At 44.4% G+C, this 19947-nt stretch overlaps 2 protein-coding genes across 5 annotated transcripts in view; one reads left to right on the top strand and one right to left on the bottom strand.

Annotated features, from left to right (window-relative positions):
- PALM2AKAP2 (PALM2 and AKAP2 fusion) overlaps nucleotides 1-19947 on the bottom strand; it is a 611547-nt gene that overhangs the window by 135487 nt on the left and 456113 nt on the right. For all 4 annotated transcript variants that reach the window (XM_049710940.1, XM_049710941.1, XM_049710942.1 and 1 more), the window contains one exon: nucleotides 3432-3517. In XM_049710940.1, the coding sequence (XP_049566897.1) occupies nucleotides 3432-3517 (86 nt within the window). The remainder of the gene's footprint in view (nucleotides 1-3431; nucleotides 3518-19947) is intronic.
- LOC101275752 (thioredoxin domain-containing protein 8) overlaps nucleotides 1-19947 on the top strand; it is a 709525-nt gene that overhangs the window by 296310 nt on the left and 393268 nt on the right. The gene's annotated exons all lie outside the window — the stretch shown is intronic.

The raw sequence follows: 19947 nt of genomic DNA, 5'->3' as shown, positions 1-19947 counted from the left end.
TTCTCAAACCCAGATCTTCCGGATCTGAATTTTGAAAGCAGAAGCCTGGGAAGCTATACTTTTTTAAATACTGCTGCAGATGACTCTCATGGTCAGGCAAGTTTTAGAAAATATTGATCCATACTTTAAAAAAAAAATCAATATCTAGACAAGCAGCAAAACAGATTAAAATATAATATAGAAGCTATCCCCAAATATGACTACCCTTTTCTTCTAGTGAATCATGATTCAGGCTGAAAAAGGTTAATGGTTCTTTCAAAACAAGAAAAGGTAAAAACAACTTATAAAGGCTGAGCATAGTATAATAAGAAAATAGTGATGAATGTGTGTAATATTGGCTTTCAGCCTCTCTGGTATTGGCACTGTAGGTATAATTCTTGGGTAGATCCGAGTATATTGGTTTCCTAGGGCTACTGTAACAAATTACCACAAACTCAGTGGCTTACAACAACAAAAACTTATTCTCTCACAATTCTAGAGGCCAGAAATCCAAAATCAAGGTACTGGCAGGGCACTGCCTCCTCTGAAGTCTCTAGGGAAGAATACTTCCTTGCCTCTTCCAGCTTCTGGTGTTCTTTGGCTTGGGCTATATGGAACTCCAACCTCTGCCCGTGTCTCCTCTTGTGGCCTTCATCTCTGTGTTACCTCTTCTTCTGTCTCTTATAAGGACATGTGTCATTGGACTTAGGTTCTACCTGGTTAGTCCAGGATGATCTCACCTCAAGATTCTTAATTACATCTGCAAAGACCTCTTTTCCAAATAAGGTCATAGTCACAGGTACCAGGGTTTAGGACTTGGACATATGGTTTTGCGGGGAAGGAAAGGATTCACAATTCAACCTACTACATAGTGATTTTAAATTGTTCAGCAGGCCTACATGATACTCTTACCTGTATCAGTATTTAGAGGGTGTTTTTAACATAAATGCTCTTAGTTCAACATTCCTCAGAATGACAGAAGTCCGTTTATAAATGAATTCATTCATCTGAGTCATGTATATTTTTAGAAGCATGACTCTATCATTTCAAAATAAGACATGGTATTAAAAAGCCTCATATAGTAGACAAAACCATATTCAGACAACTGACATCACAAAAAAAGTGTCTTTTTCAGAAAGAGAATTTCTAAGCACGAAGAAAGGTACATCTATCTCAAGAAGAGTAACAGGGAGGAAGCCAAAGTATTTTAGTGGTCTCTGCTGACATTCCCCTTAGGAAATGTCAGTGAATCAAGTTTTATTGTAATTAATGTTTTAACAGAACATTTTGCTTTCCCAGGGCAAAAAACAGGAGTAGCTGATATTACAAGGATGTATGAAGTAGCTATTAGAAACAGGAATAGCTGTAGAGGCATGAATATATGATGAGGAATCTGTAGTTAATTTATGAACATCAGGCACTTATAGACACAGAAAAAAATAATACTTTAAGATAGACACAGGGGGCTTCCCTGGTGGCGCAGTGGTTGAGAGTCTGCCTGCCGATGCAGGGGACGCGGGTTCGTGCCCCGGTCCGGGAAGATCCCACATGCTGCGGAGCGGCTGGGCCCGTGAGCCGTGGCCGCTGAGCCATGGCCGCTGAGCCTGTGCGTCCGGAGCCTGTGCTCCGCAACGGGAGAGGCCACAATGGTGAGAGGCCGGCATACCGCAAAAAAAAAAAAAAAAGATAGACACAGGGCAGGATGGATACATAAAGCAGTGTGGGGTGGGAAACAGCATGGTACCAAAGGAAAAAAAATTGATAATTGCTGCATAATTGGGAAACCTGACAGAAAAGATCTAAACAGAAGCGTTTCCCTAAATTACATCCACCTAGAGTTTTCAAAAATCATTTATTGAGAAGAGACTGGCGTTAATAGAGTAACTTAATAATATTTGTAGGAGTTTATTGGAGTAGTAAATATATTTGTATTTTGCTTAACTTTTTAAAGTATATAGTGTTCTTTCTTCTGAGTGGGTTCAGTTCTTATGAACTAAAAATCCTCTGTTCTTATAAAACATTCCCAGGTATTCAATAAAAGAAGACAGAAAGAGAGGTTGAGAATGACATCGAAATTGAATAGACCCAAATAAAACTTTAGTCAAGATCCTGGTGCCAAAGAGGTGCACACTGATTAAATAGTAACCTCATAAAATGGGACTTAAGCAAAACTTGTGTGTATCAGAATACACCATTTGCTTTTATATAACAAACTCTGCAGGTACACTAGCAACACATCTCAGAAACTAATTCTTAAAATGATGACAGATTGCAAAATAGCACATCAAAATCCATCAAATTCTATCAGCATCCACCCCCTCTATCCAACATGGCCAAAGATTTCTCAAACTTTGCAAACTTTGCACGAGTAGCCAGCAACACACCAATACATCATTGCAATATATATCATTGTCTTGCAAATTCTGCTAACATAATTACAAGCAAACTTGCAGCATGTGATAATTATTATTTAGATTAGTTGACTCTTTTAACCAATCAAGCTACTTTCCCATCTTATAATACATTTCACTGTGGTATGTTTCTTTGCTTTCTCTAACATCTTTAATACAGATAACACAAGTTCAGCCATCACATTACAAAGGAAAGCTTGAATAAATTCATCCTGTATATTCTTTTGTACAACCTCTAATTAAAAACCCAGGAGGGAAATCACTCTAGTGATATCTCAATATAAAAAAGGACATTACTTTTTGTTTTTCCAAGAAAACTTCATAAGTGGCATTTATTTAAATTCTAATCATTCAAGCAAAAATGTTAGAATGCCCTCCCACCCCCAGCCTTTGTTAAGTGAAACATAAACAGAATTCCAAGAGAGGAGGACCATTCCCTTGTGTCTATTCCAGTAGTATAAGGGAAGTAGTTATGTCTGATATATTTTGCTACAGATTCCTTAATCTAGACAATGATTACTAATTCATGCATTTAATTTGAACAATGATAATTAGGTTGATTTCCAGATGACTCATTTTGTAAACCTTTGGCCATTAGCATTCCAGGCAGAGTGGGCCATGTGCTGCCTTCCTGCTGACATCAGTGGAAATCTTGAGTCAAGATCAAAGCTACTTTATGCCTCTCTGACCTTTCTTCACAATGCACAGTGGGGCCTGGGTTTCTCAGCTCAGAATGTTCATATTTGCTTCACTGTCCCCACAGGGTTACCACTTACAATCTACATGTAGATATTCACTGAAGATCCTACAACCGGTCCATTGGAAATCACAAGTCTTAGATTCTAGTTTTCAGGTGGCTTCCTGATCTGGATCCAAACTTCAGCAAATCTTATTCTGGTTGGCTCACTGAGGCTTCAGCGAACAGAGAGAGAACCCAGTGGGGTGAGGGGCAGTGCTCATTTTGCCCCCAGAAATCTGCCATACACTTACTTTCGTCTAGAGATGCACTTTGAGAATCACACTGGAGAAAGGATGCCTTACCTGGACAGTCATGTCTGCGCTGGATGTGTCTGTGGCTTTCGAGGTTAGCTCATCTCCTGTTAGCAGCACACTCTCCCACCCAACTCCTGAAAAAGAAAAATCAGAATGGTACCATTTGAGCCAAGTGCGTTCAGCTGGTGTAGAGAGATCAGTGTTTCGCAGCTTCCAAGCCCGTGTGACTTGAAAGGAAACCAACGATTACCCATAGTTTAACTGCCTGGCAGTTACCAGGACAGCTTCCTTTCAGAAGTGTGGTCAGTCAGCACCTCCTGTTTTTATCTAATCTCCAAGTCTGGAGTCATTATCTAAATCCTGTATTTTCTAAATAGTATTATTCCTTGTCCAGAGTGGAGAAGAGGTTAAAATGAACTCCAGAATCCAGGTCTCATACTGAGGTCTTATTTGGAGCTTAAAGTGACCCCCATAACACAGAAATCTGCACATCTGAATCTAATTCAACATCCAATAGCAGTGACCTCAGATTATTCACTGTCCTAGATTCTACACAGCTGCTGGAAATAACTGAGACTTTACACTCACTTTTAAAATCTATATATATTTCTCCCCAAGTCTTAATGCATGTTAGCTCCTTTTCTCTTAAGCTGTCAGACAGGCTCCAAGTGTGGACATCTGGCAAGATACAAGGTTTTGCTCTCCCCAACCTCAACAAAAGAGATCAGCGGCTGGTGTTTGGAAATACCCATGATCACAGTACAGTAAAACTACACTAATTTAGATGCAATTATGTGTGTGAATGGAGGTGGAATGGTCTATAATAGTGAAAAGTTTGAAGTAATGACAAGTATACTTTTAAAAAACAATATTGCAAGTAAAGTCATCTTCTTAAAAGCTAAGAAGGCAATACTTAGAGTTTCTCAGGGTCCACTTTAATAGGCAGATAGAAATTTTATAATTGGTATAATAACTGCCTACTGGGATATGAGCGCTCATAGCTTAAAGTATTGAAAAGATTGTTTCCTTAAACAGACTAAAACTGTGTAATATTAATTTACATTATTGATTTTCTTGAATAATTTTCTCTAAGGGTAACTTGAGGGCAATATTCATGCCGGATCTGCGTGTATCACCCAAATTCCAAATTTCAACTGTCTAGCATTATGTTAAATGAGGACTGGCACATTTTCCTGTTTGCCACATAGTAAATATTTTAGGCTCTGAGGTCAGACCACTTCTGTTGCAGCTTCTCAAGCTGCCATTATAGAGGAAAGCAGCCAAGATAACATAAAAACAAATGGACACAGCTGGGTTCCAATAAAACTTTACTTACAAAAACAGGCGCTGGGCTGTTTTGGCTCATGAGACGTGCTCTACCAGCCTCTGTACTAAATCAAGAAACCAGAGATGTGTCCAGGAAAGATTGTGATACTTCAGCATTTTTCTAAGGATCAACTGGACAAATCAGATGGTGAAACTGTAACAATTGTTTGCAATTACATGACACTTTAAAGAAACTAATAGGAGATTAATTAAATGTTAATACATTAGCACTGGTTGCATTGCCTTGTTTTATATTCTGAATCCTTGAGAGCCTCATTTCACAGGAAATACGCACAATGGATTACTCAGGATCCATGGGCTATAATTTATTGCAAAGTACAAATAATTGTCTCTCACTGGGTTGTAAAAATTGGGTCAGAGAAGTTTGATGACTTGCCCTACAATTTCCTCTCAGGGAGGTTGTGGGCTTTGTCTTAAATGCACGTTTCTGGGAAAGAAATCTTTGCTCCCACATGAACAGATTATTTCCCAGACACATCTCGCATTTAACTAAAGCCCCTCCTGGTTTAAGCCACTGTTGGTGCCTGTTGGATCTGGCTGGCAGAGACATACAGATGTTGGGCATGATGGACAAATATATGATATTTAATTACGGAATCATTTGAATTATTGTTCAGCAAATATTCGGTCCCCTTCTCTCCCACTGTGGGAGAAACTGTCTTCCCTGTCCTACTGATGTTTGCTTTGGCCAATGGGATTTTAGTGGATATCATGCAAGCAAAGGTTTGAAATGGGTTTGAGTGGTGATGTTTGCCCTCTTGCACTTCTGCTCTAGCATGAGAAGGACATGTCCCAGTTGGCCTGCAAGGAAATGAGAGTCATGGGGACCAGACTTGGACCCAATCCACACCTTGCAGCTAAGCCACAGCCAACCCCTAGCCCAACTGCATATGCATGACAATAAAAGCGACTGAGTTTGGGGATGATTTGTCAAGCAACATTATTGTAACAATAGCTAATAGATGCAATCTATAATGAAAATCATAGATGAAAATCATTTTGGATAAAGTATTTCATTTTTAACTATGCAAATATAATTCCCTTTGTTGCATAAAATTCATTTACAAGTATTAATTCCCATCTCTCTCTCTATATTATATCCCACTTTGGGAAGAATCTTTTCTCTGCTATAACCATTCCTTTCATACGCAATACTATCTTTATGAAAGGATATATGGCCACAAGAAAGATCTATGAGACATAAATATATGTGTATTCTCAGAATTTTAGCCTGCAGTCAAGAAACCACTTCAGAATTCATGGCAAGAGTGAGAGAAAATAGATATAACATTTCAACTTAAAAATGTTATTAATCCTGATAATAAGTTGTGAGGACAGAAAAATGTTATTTTAAAAGAGAGAAGCAAAATTCCTTCCAGGTAGAAAGCTGTTTTTGGAGAACAAAGCAACTTTACGAGCCATTTGAGTATGAAAAGGTGGAAGGAAAAGAAAAATGGAAGAGGTCCATTTAGAAGAAGGAGAGTAGCTGAAAAATGTTGGAACAAGAGCTGGCAGTAAGAAATTCCCAGGGGGTGATAAAAAGGACTTTTGAGAACAGTGATGTTTTAAAAATCAATCTTAAATTATTCATCGTGCTGTGTCAGGATGTAATTCTCCCCTTACTCTCATACCTTCAGAGAAGATCTGTCTTACACCATTGTGTTCTATTGGTGGTGGTGACTGGAAATTAATAAGGTCCCACATTTGGACCTCAGGGCAGAGAGAAGAGAGCAGCCATCTGTACATGGGAGCTCCCTGCAAAAGTGGAGTTTGAGAAGGACATGATAATAAGACTCTTGGAGAGGGTACTAGACCTGCACACTACACCTGATAGGGCTACGGGTCAATTTTCTTTCATAACCAATGTACAAGAGATCCTCCCATTTTGCAGACTTGAAGATGCAAGATGACTGACATGTCTTTATTGAATGATGCTTAAACATGTAAAAAAGCCACTTCCATTTCCAAAATAGTGATTGTACCACACGTGGGTAGGGGTGTAGCTTAGATTGCTTGTTTGAGATTCCTTCAGTGCTAGGATTTTATCAACAACTTTCCATGTTGATTTTTATCAACATATATATATATATATATATATATATAATTTGATACAAAATATAGAATATATATATTTCACATATATTTCTACCTACTGTACTTTCAAATAACCACTTTTATATCCCCCCTTCTCCCTTGGCTCAACCTCTTATTTATAACATTTTTGAGAAACTATATTTTATATTATTTCTACAATCCCTAGCAATACTACTACTATTTTAATTACATTTTTAAAAGACTGGATCAAACCTTCAGGAAAAAATAACTTCTCTCTCCCAGAAGAAAATAAGTTTGCATTTCCCTGTAGTGGAAAAATTGAGACCCGTCTACTTGTAGCTGAGGGATGCTTATGAATACTCCATCAGGGACAGTTTTATGAAGATCTTGCAGGAATAAATCAAATCCACCATGAATTTGTCTCTGTTCCTTTTTATACACCTCCTTACTTAGCTACACGGTCAGATAAATACATCCCTTTGCCCAAGCTTCCAGTTCCCTGGCGTCCACATCCCTGGGTCTCTGTTCCCAGGGCACACTCTGCTGATTGGCTTGGTCACTCTCTCTATCGATTTCTGTTGGGAATAATATGACAGGGCAGTGCAAGCAAAAGGAAGGAGGCTGGGCTCAACCCTGGCTGGAGAAGCCAGGGGCATACCTGAGGACCAGCAAGGAGAGAGTTTGAGCTGGTAGCAGGTAGCCACAAGGTCTTGAGCAGGGTAAACTATAGACAAGATGATTCTGTGTGTTTGAACAAAGGGAGACAGGACTAGACTGAACAGTGGAGAGGGTGAGCAAACTAAGGAGGCAGGCTTGGTGGGGAAGCACCTGATGGCATCCCAGGAAACACTGGGTGACTTCCTTAGTTCTGATCCTGGCTGGTACTAAAAATAAATAAAAATTAAGGGTCCAAGGCTTAGAGGGAGAGGGTAGAACTGCACGGGAGGATGCTAAGGTACCCAGAGCCCCTGGAATCACCATGTGTCACGAGGTGAAAGCAGATTAAGAAAGAGAGGAAGACAGGTCAGCATGGACTCTTATGTGCAAGAGAATGGACCTTTGCTCTAGCCCATCTGTCCACACAGATTCTAGACAGATCGTTGGACAAAGTGGGTGGCCAAGGTGGTCATTAGTGCTGTTCACCAAATGCTCCTGGTTCCTTCCTCTCATGGACACGTAACAGGATTTCACTTCCTGGCCCCCTTAGGGTTGGGGAGGTCATGAGACTAGCTCTGGCTGATAAGTGTGGGCAGCAGTAGCATGGATCACTTCCGGCCGGAGCATTTAACTGCTGATGGAGGACGCTCCAGAGTGCCCTTCCCCTCCACCACGGTGAATGGCAATGTTGTAGACAGTGGCGATTCTACTGGCCTGAGGCCCAGCCAAGAGGGTAACACGAAGCACAGACACAGCCAGCCCACAATGGCCACGTAACATGAATGAGAACTAAACCTTTATTATTTTAAGCCAAAGGATTGGGGTTGTTTATTACGGTAGCATAACATAGCCCAGCCTTAGGAAAGGAAGGAGCCCTTCCAGACCCGCCTTCCCCATCAACCTCCAGTTCCCATTACAGAGAGTTCTTTGGACAAATCTGTATCTATCCTCTAAATACATTCTACCATTTAGATATCATCTCCTCAACCAGGTTCTAATCGCCCATACTTTCTACTTCCTTGGGGGTCACTCTCTGATTCCACTGTGCCCCCGTGCTTATTGCACAGGTCGGTTGCATCTCATGAAGGATGTAGGTTCTAAAGACAAAAGGCACAAACCTGCATGATCAAAACTGCCCTTGAGATATTCCAGCTCTGTCATATCATGTGCTTACGGGAATCAAGATTCTCAGTGTAGAAAAAAATACAGATGTAATATAGAAAAAGTTCAGTAAAGCCATGTATTGGAATTGGAAATACCAGAATAAACACATGAGATGAGTTACATTTAAAAATTAGGGACTTCCCTGGTGGCGCAGTGGTTACGAATCTGTCTGCCAATACAGGGGACACGGGTTCGAGCCCTGGTCTGGGAAGATCCCACATGCTGCGGAGCAACTAAGCCCATGTGCCACAACTACTGAGCCTGTGCTCTACAGCCCACGAGCCACAACCACTGAAGCCTGTGTGCCGCAACTACTGAAGTCCATGCGCCTAGAGCCCATGCTCCACAAGAGAAGCCACCACAATGAGAAGCCCACATGCAGCAACAAAGACCCAACACAGCCACAAATAAATAAATAAATAATAAAAATTAAAATTAGGGCTTCCCTGGTGGCACAGTTGTTGAGAGTCCACCTGCCGATGCAGGGGACACGGGTTTGTGCCCCGGTCCGGGAGGATCCCACATGCCGCGGAGCGCCTGGGCCCGTAAGCCATGGCCGCTGAGCCTGCATATCCGGAGCCTGTGCTCCGCAACGGGAGAGACCACAGAGGTGAGAGGCCCACGTACAGGGAAAAAAAAAAAAAAAAAAAAAAGGAAAAAAAAATTAAAATTAAATGTGTGTATGGATACATGTAAAAAAAAATAATAATAACTGCCCTTGAAAATTCCTCAAATCTCCCAAACTGTCCAATTAGCACCATACTTCAGAAAGCCCAACAGAGCCACTTTTGCTCCAGCTTTGGAACAGACCATTTCTCCTGTTAAGTACCAGATGATGCTGTTGGCTTGTACTAAGGATCATGTTGTACAAAACAATACAGATCTTGAAACTAGGATTTCTCTGTGTTTGAAGATGCTCAGAATATGAGAGATAGAAGGAGCTGAGACTGACAGCAGGAACAGCAGAAGAATACCTCCCTTGTCATCCTCCTACTGGGGTGTATGATTGACAGTGCTTTTAGCCAAAGGTAATCAAAAGCCTATTTAATAAAGGCTTAAACAACAGAGGATAGACTGGCTCATGTCACAAGAAGTCCCAAGGTAGTTTGGTTGCAGAGGTAGTTAATTCAATGGCTCCACAGCCTCACGGCCTTACTTTGACCTCTCTGCAATGCTCTTGACTCTCCTCTGGGGTCCCAAGATGGACACAGCAGTTCCATGTGCCACAAAAACATCCAGTAGCACAAGAGGGGAGGAGTTAATACGCCTTCCACAAAAGCACCCTCCTCACACACCCAAAGTCTCACTGGTCAGAAACAGAGCATAAGTCTATTCCTAACCCAATCATGGAAAAAGGGAATGGAATTATCAAAATTGGCTTGGACCTAATGAATCAAGATTTACCCCCTGGGTCGGTGAGGGTCTCAGCCTTCTCTGAGCACATGGCCACCTGGAGGATAAACAGAGGGACAAAACAAGATCTCGGCAGGCAAAAGAGAAGGGGACAGGTTGATGGCTGTCAGACAAGCCCCACTAGGGTCTGTCACAAGAGGACGTGCACATAGATTGGAATAGCAGGCAGGATCCCTGACAGTTTTAAAATTTCTATTTTTCTTCTTCCTCTCATTACTTTAGTTAGAAATACACAGTCGAATTCGTATAAGTACAATACACAGAGGATGCTGGGACTCAGCCCTGCCTTCCAGCGCCAGCTCCTCAGGGGGACGGTGTCTTAGCCCTAGAGAGTGACGTTTCCACCTGCTCCCTCCACTGTGAACTCAGCCCTGAGCATTAGCCCCGCCTATCGGGCCTGAGCAGGGAAAGCCTTTCAGTGTGTCTGTCTGATGGCATTTGCTCGTCCATGCTGCCTTAGAGGGCCCTTATCAACTAGCTTGTAAGCACCTGTGGGCAGGGAGTGGGCCTGATACCCAGTTAGTCTCCCCCAGTGGCTGTTAAATGAGCAGCGTTTAGTTCGAGGCAGCCAGGTTCGAGGGGTAGGAGCTTCAGAGTGGGGCCTGGGTAAGAGCAGAGAGTGCACAGAGGAGAAAAGAGAAACACAAAGGCGCTGGTAATGAGATAGGCTGGGACCTGGGACCATAACCAGAGTGCTCGCACCTGGAGAGACATCTCCTCCAGCAACAGAATACACGGAAACGATAAGCAACGAAAAATAACTGCACGCATGTGCAGTTGGGGCAATTACGAACAATAAGATACAGAAAGGCCACAAAGCAACAGCCATTTCTGAGGTGCCTGGAGGTGCACAGGGTACTGTACATGATCCCGGCACACAGCACCACCAAGGGGGGGCAGGCCACCTAAGCCTTGCCTCCTGCCCAACCCACGGACCTGCCCCTGTTGTTACCCTATTTAAGGACCCAAGCACCTCCTCTCAGGGAGCGAGCAAAGGCCCCTGTTTCTTGTTTTCGCTTCCTCGTGCAGCGTGAGTCCCGATAAAGCCTTGCCTGAGATTCTCATCTGGCCTCTAATCAACTTCTATCGACGAAAGAGTCCAAGGGCCTGGGTTGATAACAGTAACAGTCCCACTTTGGAGCTGATTCACTCTAGATGCTGAAGAAACAGACTCTGATTGGTCCCCCAGAGCCAGGCAAGACCTGGTGGCTCTGGACACTTGCCATCAAACCACTGGAGGTGCAGTCATCGTACATAAAACATCTGGGTGGTGAGACCCTGTGCACCTTGAAGACGGGGCTGTCCCTTCACCAGCCACACCCCCACGCCCACCTCAGTCCTCAGTCAGCACAGTGAGGGCTGGCACGTCATGGGGGGTCCTTAAATATTTCCCTAACTGAATTGGAGTTGGAAGGGGCCTTGAGGCCGCCTGTGCTCCTTTCTTATCAGGACAGAAGGCTCTGTCATCTGATGAGTACTCCTCAGCCTTCACATGGCCATTTCCTGGTCCCCTTCCTCACCACTTCACAAGGTCATGCTGCTGGGGCAGCTGGAATGGACCATCTTAAGAAGAGCTGAGCCACAAACAGGTTGGGGAGAAAAGATCCCAGATGATGCCCTACATAGCCTGGCTAAAGGCAAGAACAGAGGACACAGTGGAGGGGCCGTGGCTGGGAGTGGACCTTTTGTTTACTGGCACCTTGGGGGAGATTCTCAGGTGCTTCCAACCTTCTTGCCTATCGTGGCTATTCTCTTCTTCATCACATCTCTGCCTCAGCCTTCATCGGTGCATTGACCTAGAAACAGCCACAGAACTACAGAGAAGTCTGGAGCCCAGGCTTTCATGTTTCAGTGAGAAAACCAAAGGCCTGAGATGCAGAAGCATGAGTCAAGGGCCCACAGAAAGTAGCTGCTAAGCTGGGTCTGACAGAGACAAGATTGCCTGATTTCCTAGACGAGGGTTCTTCCTGGGGCCCAAATGATATCAACCCCATTTTACAGACAAAAGATAGACCCATTGTGAAAATTTCATTGATCACAATGAAAAGAAAGGGGTTAGGGCCTGGGTCCCCCTGCGTCTAAACTCTCTTCCTCATCCAAGTCTTGGAATTGAGACTTGGCTAGATACTTCTCTTCCTTTTAATCGCCTTTCGCTCCCTTTGGGTTTGAACAATCTCACTTTGTTCTTGGAGGAGTTCTCAGCATGGTGGTCATTAAAACCTAGCGGAATTTCAGAACAATGATTTGCCTCTCAACACTTGGCTTTGGGAAACCCCACCCAAGGACTAGCTGATGGGACTTGCTTCCTCTGGATGGGAAGCCCCACCCAGGCGCTTGGAGGCGTAGGGCAGGATGTGACCCCACCCCGCTCACCCCACTCCAGGTGGTGGCTCATCCTTGCCTCTGAGCCCCAGCTTTCTCTTCCCCGGGATGGATGTAAAGACCAGGCCTTGGGGCCTCGAGAAGCAATGGTGGCAGGGGCACTTCTCCCTCTCTTGACTCCTGTTCCTGAGGAGAGCTCATCGGGGAAAAAGAAAAGTACGCCATTTGGACGAGTTATTGGAAATAACTTGAAATAATCCATTATTTCCATAACTGGAGATAATCCATTTCCTCAACCCTGAGGCCGTTGGACCCCCTCCCCCACCTACACTTCCTTGAATAAGGGAAGTTTGTCCGGGTGCCTCTCAGGGCAGATGTTTAGGGAGCTCAAAGATGCACAAAAATAAAACCTCAATGTCTTGCCCAGTGTGCCCACGTCCTCTCCACTCCATCGCTCTCTCCACCAACATGGCCACGACAACACCAATCATGACAGCTGAACTGTACTGAGGATGTGCTACGGATCAAGGACTAGGTCTTCATGGGTATCATCTCATTCAATCCTCACACGATACAGGTACATGAGGCAGGTACAATATTACCCCCACTTTACAGAGGAGAAAACTGAGGCTTAGAAAACTTAAAACTGAACTAGCAAGTGATGGAACCAAGATTTAGTCCAAGCACTCTGACTTCAGAGGCTATCTGCCTAACCAGTACAATTTACTGCCACCCAAAAGAGCTTACTACCATCCCAAAGATTGTATTTCTTTTGTTTTCAGAGATAGGGGGACAGGAAGCTTGAGGACATATTGAAAAAAACAAGATTTGCTGAGGGGAAGTTTTCTTCCTGGAGGTTCCCATTCAAGATGGTTTCTGAGCTCACAAAGAGCAGATCAAATAAAGGCTTTGTGGTGGGGTCCCCGGAGAGATATAGAGCCACGGCTGGCACTGAACCCAACCCAGTGCAATTCAGCAAACATTTACGAGGGGTTTATAGGGCCTCTCTGTGGCAGCGAGGATGGGGCAGCTGTCCTTTCACACAGGAAGAGCTCCAAGGCACAGCCCTGTGGAATCCCACGACAATCTAGTTCTGCAGAGGCTGACCTGTGCAGCAGAACCTTAGAAAGATGGATGAGGATTAAGACTATGAAAGCACCTACCTGTGAGCTCCACCTTGGGTTTAGACACCCCACAAAAACCCTGCAACAAACTTTGGGTGCTCTCAGAGGAAAGCATGCAGAGAAGTGGAAACTTACAGCACCCTGGGCTGGAAAATAGTTTGCTGACTTTCTCCCCGTAAGCATGGGGTAGGAAGGTGTAACAACAATAACAACAATAATAATAGCAGCTATTATTTCTTAAGTTCTTGTTATGTGCTCTTCGTTGTGCTATATTTAACATATATTATCTCACCAACACTCAAAAACCCCACATGAAGTAGGCCCTATTTTTTTTGTATGTATACATACATTTATCTTTACTTACAAATATCCATAATATAAATATACATGTACATACATACATATACATTATTTGGAGTATAATTGCTTTACAATGGTGTGTTAGTTTCTGCTTTATAACAAAGTGAATCAGTTATACATATACATATGTTCCCATATCTCTTCCCTCTTGCGTCTCCCGCCCTCCCACCCTCCCTATCCCACCCCTCAAGTAGGCCCTATTTTTTTTTCTTTTTGCGTTACACAGGCCTCTCACCGTTGTGGCCTCTCCCGTTGCAGAGCACAGGCTACGGACGCGCAGGCTCAGCGGCCATGGCTCACGAGCCCAGCCGCTCCGCGGCATGTGGGATCTTCCCGGACTGGGGCACGAACCCGTGTCCCCTGCATCGGCAGGCAGACTCTCAACCACTGCGCCACCAGGGAAGCCCCCAAGCCAATTTTGAAAATGGTTTGTTTTGGCCTGCCTGAGCCAGTCCTCAGAAATTAAAGCCTTTTTAGGCAACCATGACCCTTGCAGCAAACTCAAGGGCCCCTACTCAGAGGTTAGAGAACTAACAGCTTAAAGCCTGGTTTACTCTCAAGTTAATCTGCAGATATTACCATTCGGGGGGCTCCCTCTCCATGTCCAATAAAGGATTCTGTTACAGTCTCCACAGCAACCCAGTTATTAGATTTGCCAGCCTGACTTTACTAGGCTGGAAAGATCTTTGATATTTAGTCCCTAAACATGTGATCTAAAATTAAATAATTAAATAACACAACATTGTAAATCAACTATACTTCAATAAAATTTAAAAAATAAATAAATAAAACTGGCAAGAGAGTGAAAAAAATTAAATAAAAATCCAAGCCACCATCTTGGATCCAGTTCCCACGCAAGGGAGATGCATTGACCTATTAATGATTAAAACGGCAGGTAGTGACATGGACATATTTAGGGTCGTTGGGCTCTTTGGAGGGTCAATCACCCAGCTGGCATGCTGTGACTTTCCCTCTCTTGGCTGTGAAAAGGGTGCCGTGGACCGAAGGCACAGTGGAGAGCGTGGCCCTTGGGGACAGGAAGAAGCTGGGCTCTGCCGAGATTTCCCACCTGACGCCCCCTCCCCAGCCTCACTGCCACTGCACCAGTTCAGGCTTCCAGAGGTCTCCCAACTCAGATGTGTCTTCTGTATCATCACCACTATTATTTTTCAGAAGTGTAACTGTGGTTCCATCGCTCCCAACCTTGACCTCCTTCCTTGCATTTCCGCTCTGTGCCAGGGACTGTGCTTGGGCTGGGGAGACCCAGTGCAGGCCCTCAGGAAGCTGGTCGTCTGGGAGGAGGTTTTCTCTGGGCAATCTGATTTCCAGCATCACTCTGTTCCCTCACTGTATGGGGCCTCCTCTGGCTGTGAGGCCAGGATGTTGTATTTCCGCCCTGAGTTCTAGGCGTCCTGCCAGTGCCTCCTCTCCTTCCCTTGGGGCGGAGGTGGGGAGCTGTGGTGGTGTCAGGTGACCCCTGGGAGCTCACTCAGCCATTCAGAAAACCCACCTGAATTAAGTAGAAGTATATAGGGGAGAATATGTTTAGAAAAGCCTCTGGAAAGTTCAGAAGGGTTCTTAGGGTCATCATCAGTCCAGAAGTTACAAACGGTGGCCCTTCTAGCTCGTAGGCATGCTTTGTCGAGTCTGCAAGGCTCTGTTGTTGCTTTAAATGATTTAGTTGCCAAGATTTAAAATTCATGAGAATTTACGTGAACATCCAAACGAATATCTAGTTTCTCTTGAAAAAAATGAGAAGATTTGGCAAAACTAGGCCCAGTAGCCACCACGCTACACGGTAGCAACTGTCAAGATCTATGTATTGATAACTACCTTTATACATGAGATTTACCTGCTCTGAGGCCTCAGTCTCCACCACTCTCTATTGTTTTATTTGTGGGTTGACATCACTCACTAATGTTACCTGTCTGGCCCTTAATGGCATCTGAGTTTGCCATCCAGTCTGGTTTAATTCCCACAGTGTCCCTCATGAGGAGGCTGAGTAAAGTTGTGAACTAATCCCATTTCAAATTCTTTTTTTTTTTAAATTGATGTCTAGTTGATTTACAATGTTGTGTTAGTTTCAGGTATACAGCAAAGTGATTCAGTTACGCTCGGGAGTGCACACACACACACACACGCACACACACACAGAGTTATTCTTTTTCAGATTATTTTCCATTACAGGTTATTACAAGATTTTGAATATAGTTCCCTGTGCTACACAGTGGGTCCTTCAGATTTTTTTCGAAGAAGATTTTTTTTTTTTTTTTTTTCCCGGTATGCGGGCCTCTTACTGTTGTGGCCTCTCCTGTTGCGGAGCACAGGCTCCGGACGCGCAGGCTCAGCGGCCATGGCTCACCGGCTCAGCCGCTCTGAGGTATGTGGGATCTTCCCGGACCGGGGCACGAACCCATGTCCCCTGCATCTGCAGGCGGACTCTCAACCACTGCGCCACAAGGGGAGCCCCTCGAAGAAGATTTTTTTGAAGTAGATTGAATTTAAACCATCAGTTGAAAAAACTGACTTGGCCAAAGCTGGTTAGTAACTTATTACTGAACTGTCAGGAGAACCACAGGACCATGGCAAGTTATTGCACCACTCTAAGCCTTAGTTCTCTTTACCTCACAGGGTTGTGGTTTTTTTTGTTGTTATATATTTTGTTGTTGTTGTTTTTTGGCTGCACAGCATGTGGGATCTTAGTTCCCCGACCAGGGATCAAACCCATGCTCCTTGTGTTGGAAGTGCAGAGTCCTAACCACTGGACTGCCAGGGAATTCCCGAAACCTCATAGGGTTTTGCTGTGGATTAAATGAGCTAATACATGGAACTCCTCAGCTCACTGCCAGGAAGAGAGCAAGCACTCAATATATGTTATCATTGTTTTTATTCTGTGATGCCATAATGGCTACCCTTTTACATAAATGGCTTCTAGGAATATACAGCAGTGCAGATTGTGGCTAAGAAAAGTGTTGCCAGGAGAAATAGCAGATACCCAGATCTAAATCAAGGCTTCCAAAGTCTTTATATGGCTGGGGTCATAATTATCACTCCTGCTGGCTTGCTCCGTTAACTTTATTTTTTCTACAAATACCAGTGATGATTTGGTCCCTTCCTTGCCCCCCAGATTATCATAGCTCTTAACTAGAAATTACTTTACCTACATGGGAATTTCTGTAGAAATGGGATTTTAGCAGATCTGTGGGCCCGCAGGCGGGGAGTCAGCTAGTCTGGTGTTATGGGCTGAACTGTGTTCCCCCAAATTCACTATTTTGAAGCCCTAAGCCCTAGTTCCTTAGAATGTGATTGTATTTGGAGTTAGGGTCTTTAAAGAGATTAAGTGAAAATGAGGCTGTCTGAGTGGGCCCTAATCCAATCTGACTGGTATTCTTCTAAGAAGAGGGTATTTGGACACAAAGAGAGACACCATGGGCGCACACAGAGAAGACAGTCCCTGCAAGCCAAGCAGAGAGGTCTCAGAAGAAACCCAACCTGCTGACACCTTGATCTTGGACTTCTAGCTTCCAGAACTGTGAGAGAATACATTTCTGCTGTTGAGGCAGCCCTGGCAAATGAACCCACTTGGGTAACAGAGGGTCAGGGCACGAACCAGGAGAGCCCCTGATTCGCAGCTGATGGGTGTGGAGCAGCGGGCAACTCCCAGAACTGGGTCCACGGCAGGGCTTGGGATCAGAGAGGAGGAACAAGACCTGTGACGAAGGATGGGAAGCAGGAGGCGGTCAGGATGGATCCCCGAGACACGCCCAGAGCCCTTGGCTAGGACGTTAAACGCTCTCAGCAGGCTGTTTGTGTGTGTGTGTGTGTGTGTGTGTGTGTGTGTGTGTGTGTGTGTGATGGTTTGTTTAAAGAGTTTGAGTCTGAACTGCCACAGGGCTGAATGTGCTAAAGGCAGAAGAAAGAGCTCTCGATTAATTTTTTTTTGTTTTTTGCGGTACGCGGGCCTCTCACAGTTGTGGCCTCTCCCGTTGCGGAGCACAGGCTCCGGACGCGCAGGCCCAGCGGCCATGGCTCATGGGCCCAGCCGCTCCGCGGCATGTGGGATCTTCCCGGACCGGGGCACGAACCCGCGTCCCCTACATCGGCAGGCGGACTCTCAACCACTGTGCCACCAGGGAAGCCCTCAATTAATTTTTATATTGTTTTTTATAAGCCTGTGTTGTTTTCAATTCAAGAGTGCTTGTGTGGCTGGAAACAAACAAGCCTGATGTTTCTCAAGTTTAAAAACCCATTTGGGAGTTTGGCTTGATCCGCTACAGAAGTCTGGAAGCTAAAACTCAGATAACTGTTTGACCAGACTTTTGGGAGGCCTCCATAACGCCGCATCAGAGTATTTATATCCCGAAGTCTCCTTTCACTATCATAGGCAAATTTATCTACTGCTTTCCTGGACACAGATGAACATTTTTAAAGTATCCACAACTCAAAATGACACAGGCTCACTCTGGTGATTTGATATACGGTGGGGACAAAATTATTAGTGTGAGTTCCTCCCTTCTCCCCTCCCCTCCGCTGCTACAAGGAATCCAGTGTTGGCTGGCTCCATTTCTCTTCCTTTCTTGCCCTTAAAGGAGAGATCAGTATTTGCCGGCTCAGTAGCTGGGCATTTATAATTCGGAATTGGAGCAATAAGTAGGAAGAGACAAGCTGGAGAGGCATGAGGAAAAGGGAAAGGAAAACCAAAAGACAGATGTTAAGCTGCCTAGATTTTAGATAGGTAGGTAGATAGATAGATAGATTAATAGATAGATGGAGGGATGAACAGATTGATAGGTAGATAGATAGATAGAATAGAAAAATGGATGGATGGATGGATGATGGATGGATAGATAGATATATAGATGAATAGATAGATGGATGGATGGATGGATGGATGGATAGATGGATGGACAGGTAAAAATCTAGGCAGTTTAGCATGTCTTTTGGTTTTAGCTTCCCTTTTTTTCCTGCCTCTCCAGCCTGTCTCTTCCTACTTATTTTCCCAATATCTATCTACCTATCTATCATCTATCAAAAGATACCAGTGGTTTGAGGGAGGGAATGAAGGAGTCATAGTGGACATTGCTGTTTTGTCCTCTCCAACACTGATTCCCTCTTATTATGCCAATAGCACCGCATTTTCCCTTTGGGGATGCTATCATCCTCTATTCCTAGGTGGTGTGACTCCAATGGGGCTACCTCCATTCCTCAGCTTCCTTCTTCAGGAGGTGAGCAGAGTCCTGATGATGAGTTTAGGATGAGCATGTGACAAATGCAAGGGGACAGGGTCGGCCCAATGAGAGACAGCCCCGGGATTCCCCTTAGAATGCTGGAAAGGAGGACCTTTCCCAATGAGTTTGCTAAACTGCTAAGATTCAGCTTGGGGGTATGGGTGGCCGTATACGGAAAAAGCTTTCCAGAAAACGAAGCCAGCAGAGAGGAAAGCAAAGCTGAGAAATGGAGTCCAAGTCAAAAGAACAACTCCTGGGGCTTCCCTGGTGGCGCAGTGGTTGAGAGTCCGCCTGCCGATGCAGGGGACACGGGTTCGTGCCCCGGTCCAGGAAGATCCCACATGCTGCAGAGCGGCTGGGCCCGTGAGCCATGGCTGCTGAGCCTGCACGTCCAGAGCCTGTGCTCCGCAATGGGAGAGGCCACAACAGTGAGAGGCCCGCGTACTGCAAAAAAAAAAAAAAAAAAAGAACGACTCCTGGACTTTGTGATTTTTGAGAAAATAGAATCTTTTCTTGGAAAATACTTTGAAGTAGGATTCTGTCATGTACGACTCAGAGTGCTGACTAAAACAGAGACTCAGAGAGAAGCAGCTGCAGGGGATGGAAAAAGGGATCGCTACTGATGTTCTTCGAGAATTAAAAGTAAAGACTGGAATCCTTTTGAATGATGTTTGGAAGCTGGACCGGGTCTCTGTACATGTGACCTTTCACCAAGACCAGACCAAGGTGGTCCCCGGACTTAGTACAGCTCTTTACGACAGGACTGGTAGAATTAGGAAATGCCAGGGTTGGAAGAAGATACTAGAAGCCATCTAGTCCTGTTCTCTATTCAGTGCAGAAATCTCCCTAAGCATCTTGAAAAACAACTTGCTCTGATTCTATTTGCACACTTCC

This window comes from Orcinus orca, chromosome 6 (genome assembly GCF_937001465.1).
Source record: "Orcinus orca chromosome 6, mOrcOrc1.1, whole genome shotgun sequence".
NCBI classification, from domain to species: Eukaryota; Metazoa; Chordata; class Mammalia; order Artiodactyla; family Delphinidae; genus Orcinus; species Orcinus orca.
This window is presented reverse-complemented; position numbering and strand designations above follow the sequence as displayed.